The 7,393-nt window shown below is 39.4% G+C and overlaps 1 protein-coding gene across 6 annotated transcripts in view; it reads left to right on the top strand.

Annotated features, from left to right (window-relative positions):
• The first annotated feature begins 291 nt into the window (after nucleotides 1-291).
• The window catches only part of TMEM196 (transmembrane protein 196), a 50,449-nt gene continuing 43,347 nt past the window's right edge, over nucleotides 292-7,393 (top strand). The window contains exon 1 of one of the 6 annotated variants that reach the window (XM_080663411.1): nucleotides 292-1,191. In XM_080663411.1, coding sequence (XP_080519537.1) covers nucleotides 1,045-1,191 — 147 coding nt within the window. In that variant the 5' untranslated portion in view covers nucleotides 292-1,044. Of the gene's footprint in view, nucleotides 1,210-7,393 lie in introns of all 6 variants that reach the window. The other 5 variants (XM_080663412.1, XM_080663410.1, XM_080663413.1 and 2 more) reach the window with 5 other exon arrangements.

The following is a 7,393-nucleotide window of genomic DNA, read 5'->3' as shown; positions in this document are numbered from 1 at the left end:
TCTGGCCTTTCTCCATCTCCTGTGCTCTCTCTTTGCCCACTGCACCCCCACCCTACCCTCGCATACACGTACAAGTGTTTTACACCGAAGGAGCCCCATTGACATATGCATCCCTTCCCCTCCCATCTGGATAGAAGCCCAGAAGGGAGCGAGTAGGGGAGATGCGGAGGTGGGGATCCCTCCTGTCTCTGAGTTTAGGGTCCCAAAACGAGACCAATTAAGGGCCAGCCAAGAGTATTGGTTCTAGACCCACAAACAGACCAAGCATTTCCCTCCTCCATCAACCCCTTCAATCCCAATGAGGTCACCGCAATGAGAGAGAAGCAGATCAAGAGAGAGGGGGAAGAAGAGGACGAGGAGGAGGGCGAAGAAACCCAGACTGGAAAAGGCCATCAGACAAGGTTGCTTTTTCTGGCCACACAGCAACTGCGAGGCACGTGGTGCTGAATCTCATCCGCCCGCTCAGCCTGGGGAACGGGGGGCTGGCAGGAGCACTTGGTGGTGCCGCGAAAACAAAGGCGAGAAGAGGGGCGGGCGTGCAAGGGAGAGAGGCTCTGAGCAGTTTGGCTCTGCATCTCCGGGAAGCAAAGCTCATCTCCTTGGCCAGAAAGGGAAGGGGAGCCCGGCCGTCTGGGAGGCAAAGGAGGGAGCGGGTTTCCCTGCGGAGACCAGGACGCGGCAGAACTCTGGACAGCGCCTCGTGAGCCGCGCTCGGAGCTCCCGGCTGCTCCAGGTTTCCGGCTCCTTTTTGGAAACCCTGCGACCTGTTTCCTCTCCCGTCTTGGACTCCGACCACGGATCCTTCCTTCCACGATCCCTATCTGAACGGGCCCGGGAGTGGAGCGGCTGTCTTGCCTCTGGCCCGGTCAAGGAAGCGGGTCTCCGGTCCTGGAAATCCAGTCCTTGTGGATAGTGCTCGGCTGGTGAAGAAGGAAAAGTTTTGGGGTCTGGTAGGGGGAGGGAGGGGGAAGGAGGATAGCGGAAGAAAGAAGGTGGATGGTCGGTTTCCCACTCTGATCTGGAAGGAATGATGACCGAGGAAGGATGTGCACCAGCGGCCAGATTATTGGGAGCCTCTTGGTGCTCTCCGTGCTGGAGATAGGGCTGGGGGTGTCCAGCGTGGCCGTGGGGGCGGTCAGCTTCAGCCTGGCCCTCCGACAGCACAAGCCGCAGCTCGGCGACTCGTCCCCGGTATGGAGCGGGGTGTGTGTACGTTGAGCCATTTCACTCTCTTTACCTCCTTAAGGTGATGGTCAGTGTGCGTGCGTTAGTCACCTCCCCCCGGGGGAAGAAAAGCTTAAAGCTCCCGGGCTTGCATGTAGGTTCATGTGGACGGGCTATGCCTCTTTACGTTGTCTTTTTATTTAGCCCAGCAATTGTTTTCTTTTTCCTTTTTTGTTTTTTGTTTTTCTTCCTTACCTTGACTCAAGACCAAATTAAATGCCTTTGTTTAAAGTTGGGGAGGGGGCCCCTTGTCACCAGCTGAATCTGCAGAAGCCTGCCCGGTGGTGCTGATTCGGGGTCACACCTGTCAGGGGCAGACTGTTTCTTTTACAAGGGAAATCAAAATGAAAGTGTTACATCATTGCTGTGTACCAGGAACAAGCAAGGGTAGACTTTGTGCATTTATGTCTGAGGACACGAAAGGCAATACCAGTACGACAAAAAGAGAAATGTGGTGTGAGTAAAAGGAGCATTTTATCCCCTCCCCCCCCAAAAAAAAACAACAACACTGCTCTGAATTTTCCCATGCTAGCTTCCTATACTTCATTTCTAAAAACTCTCTTGCAAGTTCTAGGCAATAAGTTGAACAACAAATGGTATGGTATTTAACAACATTCTAATTGGAGAATAACTTAGCTCAAAGAGTGCCTAAGGCTCAGAGAAAATGCCATCATCTTTTCTAGGTCAGATGGCTGACCCAGAGAGCTTCTTGTTTATTTACTTTGGGTGAGTCTCCAGGAAAGCCTTGGAGACCCATCGCTTCCACCAAGAATCAATAAAGTAACTTAGCACTATTCCTAGTATGGGCCTAATTTTGAAAATCAGCTTTTCTTCTCCTTTAATGTATAAAGCTGCTCTATTCTTTGGGGTCTCTAGCTCCATCTTACTTTAGATAACTTATGGGATGTTATTCTATCCCTGATAATCAATGGGCATAATTAGCAATCATAGCTTAGTTACTTGTGCTTTAAGTTACTGAGAAAAAGATGATCATGTATGAGTTCAAATAAGTTTTTACAAAGCAATTCATTTTTGAGGGAAATTCTAGCACACTTAAAATTCTAGCATTCTTAAAGCATTCTGCTTTAGAAAATTTGTTTTAATATTATAATTTTTCAAAGTGAAGTGAATGTTTTTAAATTGCAGAAGTTACAAGAAAAATGGTGTTCAATTCTAATGGTGAATTCTTCCAAGAATCCTTGTTCTAAATGCAATACTAACTTACTACCAACCTCTGAATAATTACTTTTTTCTTTATTATACAATTTTACCTATGAATATTTTAAGTTTAAGTATGAAAGTCTAAAGGCAAATCTTAAATCTGACATTATGTCTTATATGTAGTAGTGATTATTTTGAGAGTTGTAGTTATTATAATTAACAGAAATAGTCATACTCTAAAACTTCTATCAGACAATTATAAAAATGAAATGTAATGTCAACATTTAAAACAAGAGGAAGAAAATGTGATCTTTTCGGGCCAGATCATAGGATGTTGTTCACCAGTTCAAGACAATGGACTTATTTCTTATGAGGGAGAAGCCTCAAATACTTTTCAAAACACTTCCCCTCTGACATGTAAGAGATTGAGTGAACAAACTTAAGTTGTCTCTAAATATTACTGAAGTATCCTGTTTTTATTTAAGAATTTAAAAAGTTACATTTTCTTGACATCATGTAAGAAAAATAATTAAATTATTTGTATCCCTCTTCCCAAACTATTTACTGTTATCTAGATGAGTTGATATATGTGTATATACAGAAAATGAAAATTTGAATCGGATTAGTGAAAAGCAAATAAAACAGTTATATATGTAGTCATTATCATAAAGAACTATTTCCATGTTTAACTGGTTCTTTATATATATCTATATCTATATATATCTATATCTATCTATATATATATATATATATATATATATATATATATATATATATCTTTATTGATTTCAGAGAGAAAGAGAGAAGGGAGAGATAGATAGAAATGTCAATGAGAGAGAATCATTGATTGGCTGCCTCCTGCATGTCCCCTACTGGGGATCAAGCCTGCAACCTGGGTATGTGCCCTTGACTGGAATTGAACCTGAGACCCTTCAGTCCGCAGGTTGATGCTCTATCCACTGAGCCAAACCAGCTAGGGCTTAATTGGTTCTTTAGAGTAGCCAAAATTCACCTATGATCCTAGAACAATAGTTTTGACTCAGTAGAAAATTTTAAAAACTACATGTGATTGAATGAAAGGATTTGAAACTAGAATGCCCAAACAGTTAGTCACTTTTATGAACTCAAATTAAAAAAGCAAATTTGTGAAAGAATCCATAGCAAGTTGTGATCATTGTTTATCAAATTATAGGCTTGCTAAATTGATTTTTTAAATCATTTTTCAGAGGTCATTTCTGATCCAGTTTGAATTATCTCTTCATTCTGCCAATGATGAATTCATGTAACCAACATTTATAGAGGGATTGCTGTGTGCAAGGCATTTTACTGTATAGCACCAAGACTATTGAGATGAATCAGAATGCCTAGTAAAGGAAACATGATGGATAGGTATGTCACTAACTTTTCAGTGACACATTAGAGTTTGGCCTCAGAGAGATACGGGGGCAGGTAAAGGGAAGAGAAGTGGGGATGGCCAATGAAACATCCATGGGAGAATGATTATTTTTCTCTTGATCTTACAAGTTTACTGGGAATTAATGTATCACAGTGTTGAGTAATGTAGCACAGTGTGAAATCTGGAGTCTACCTGGGTACAGATCCCAGATCTGCCATTTACTATGTGGTTGACTAGCCAGAGTTTCCTCATACATTGTAAACCGTGTTGTGAGAAGGCACAAATGAAATAAGGCTCTTAGTAAAAAGCACAGCATGGAGTAAGCACTGAGTAAATGTGAGCAGCTAATACTGGGTGCACAGACCGGCAGAGAAGAGCAGGAGGAAGGAAAATCTTTCAGGCAGCATGAATGAAGGCAAACACCTGGGATGGAGTGCGTTATGTCCCAGGAAGAACTGGCTCCTCTATTGTTCTGGGGTGTAGGTTTGTGAGGAAGAGATAAGGTTGGGAAGAGTGGTTGGGGCCAGATCATGGGAGGTTGTTCGCCAGTTCAAGGCAATGGATTTATTTCTTAATATTTTAAAAAATTAATAATAGCAATTCTTACTTTCTAAAAAGACTCCAGGGAGAGGCAAAGGAAAACTAGACAGTTTTCTGGTATTTTATGAATTAAAAGTCTGTGTTATTTATGAACACATGATGATATTTTATAATAACCTGTCAGGATAACCATAGTCTATAATCAGAGTGTGTTTTTTGATTGGTGCATGAAGATTTTTTTTCACACATTAATATCATTATTACAAGACTTCTGACTTAAATTTTAGAAGTCAATGAAAATAAAAACTGTACTATGAAAAGATTGCTTCTTACTAGCAGAGAACCCAGCATCATAAGCTTTTTGTCTAGGTCAAATGCACTAAGAATGTGGATACTTATTTTGATTATATGCCCCTAAAATGTTAAATATATAAATAAAAGATGGCTTAAAAATAAAATAGTACCAAGATAAAGGACTTACTAGTAAAATCAATGAAACTGATACTTATACAGACTATTTTCAGTCTCTATTTTATAATCAGGCAAAGGGTGCGTCTGCGATCAGTTTAAAAGATGTGGGCATTTAGAAGGGGAAAAAATCATTTAGACTTAGAGAAAGAAAGCTATAAATGCCTTTGTAGTATGTTGCTTCTTCTTGATTCTTTTTTATAGCTGATATATGGTCACCTCATTAAAAGCATAAAAGACATAACTGTCAGATAACAATGAATGAACCATTGAGTAAACTGCTTTGGAAAAAACGTTGTCATGTGAAATATAATTGATGTGTAAGATGTATTAGCGGGGCATTAAATAGATAAGGCTATGTTTCCAAGTTGCTGTGTGATAGGTATTTTCTCAGTCTCCAGTGCATTATCTATAATGGGAATGGACTGTATTTACTAGCACACAGATTCATGGGTCCAAGAGAATTTTATTTTGTTGCTCTAGGTTGACAGTTGGAAATCTAGAGATTCAGAGGGCCATGCCCAGAACAACCTGTCAGGATTCTGAGTTGTAGTTGATATATCCCATGGTAAATTCCATTATGTATATCTGATAATCATTCTATAAACTAAGTATATTAAAAGAACTTTCTAAACCCTGTTCACCCCACATATAAACATAGTCTTTTATAATATTCAAAATGTTTTATTTAAGTCATATAAAGTTTTTATTGATTATTTTTCTGGAGCATACTTGTTTTGTGTATCATAACTTTATCTGCTTAATAAATCTGATAATTTAGGTGAGTGAAATGTATAACATAATCAAGGCACATGCCTGTTGTGTGGACGCCTGATTCACCATGGCAACAACTCAACCAATTTTAAGATTGTGATAAAATTCACCTACTGTACATTCTGATCCATACCATAGCAATACAAATGATGTGCTATATATGAATTATAGCTGCTCCAAAGTCTTATTTTTAATATTTAAATCTGCCCAAAACAAAATGAAACAATCAAGTGAAAGAAATCCCTCAGTTACTTCAAATGTGCAAAATTTGAAGCTAGTGTGTCTCTGACCAGATAATATATCGTTATTTGTCAGAGTCAAAATATATATAAAAACACTATCCCATCCTAAGAAAAAATTACAATGTATATTTATACCTTGTTTTAAATTAATTTTAACTATGCAAGTAATTAACAAATAAATTCTCATTTCAAAGGATTAGAATGAATTAAAACTGAAGTTCTTTCTCCTGTCATATTATCTAAATTAGACACACTTGTAAATTTAGTGTGTAATTTCATAGATATATCTCCATGCATAAATAGTATTGTTTGAACATATGGACCAATTTGATCAATTTTCTGGATATAATAAAGCCTATATATAAACTCTGAGGGCCCAGGTAAAGAATCTCTTTCTCATCTGGTATACACTCTTATTCTCAAGTGCTACTTGTTATCTACTGGGGGTTAGGTTAGGGAAATTAGAGAATAGGCAATTAAATAAGTTAACCAAGCCAAACTACTGGGAAATGTGCTTATTATTCAAGGAACCTCGGTCACCTTCAGTCATCTACTTGTTGACAATTTGTTTGATACAAACAATCTAAATAAAGCCAGTCTTTCATTTGAATGGTTTTGCCTAAAATGTTCAAGCTGGTTCTCTGCATTGACTTAATTATCAGTCAGATCATCCATTATGTGCTTTGAATATGGCCAAGCAATGTAACTTTTTGTACATTTACTTTGCCCTGAGATAATACTTAATTTGATTGGTAGGTAAGAGCATAGCCCAGCCATCCCAGCTGAAGTGCTTGTCTGGAAAATTCAGTAAAAACTAGAATACGCCCACCAAAGGAAGAAAAAAACATCTAGGTTATGTTCAAATAATGTTGGGTCATTCATTTCTGAAGTGAACAAACTTTTATTTTACTACTGCACTAAATATATATATATATATATATATATATATATATATATATATGGCATAGAAATGGTATTCATTCAAATAGCATTTTATACCTAAACTAGAGGCCTGGTGCTTGAATTTGTGCATGGTGGGACCCCTCGGCCTGGCTGGCAATCGGGGCCAATTGGAGGGGGCGGGGGGGGTGGCCAGCTGGGTGAGGGACCGCAGGAGGTTGACCCCAGCAGCAAGCTAACCAACGGCTGACTCCGCGAGGAATCAGGCTCCCTCCTCCCTCCTGTGTGGGTCTGGGGTGTGGGTGAACCAGATTCGGGGCTGTCAGGGCCCCAGCAGCAAGGTCTGGGTCAGTGCGCGTCATAGCTACCAGTGGGTCATCCGGTCGTTCTGGTAGTTTGATCATAATGGTCACTTGGGCTTTTATATATAGAGATAACTAAGTTCAGAGTTGTTCAAAATACTTCATTTTCTTAGTAATTTAATCAAATAACCAGATGGTCACTCTGCAGATAGATGTGTATTTTAACACCAAATAGACAATGCCAGAATAATTAGATGATGGTATATAAGGTCTATGATGGATCATCTTTCTGGGAGAAAGAGAGAGACAGACAGGGAGAAAAAACTGTGTGACCACTTCATCTGTGATGTTCAAAGCCACACAGCCCTCATGCATACAGATCTAAT

This window comes from Plecotus auritus (genome assembly GCF_963455305.1).
Source record: "Plecotus auritus genome assembly, chromosome: 4".
NCBI classification, from domain to species: Eukaryota; Metazoa; Chordata; class Mammalia; order Chiroptera; family Vespertilionidae; genus Plecotus; species Plecotus auritus.
Note: the sequence above shows the minus strand (reverse complement) of the source record. Positions and strands in the feature narration are given on the sequence as shown.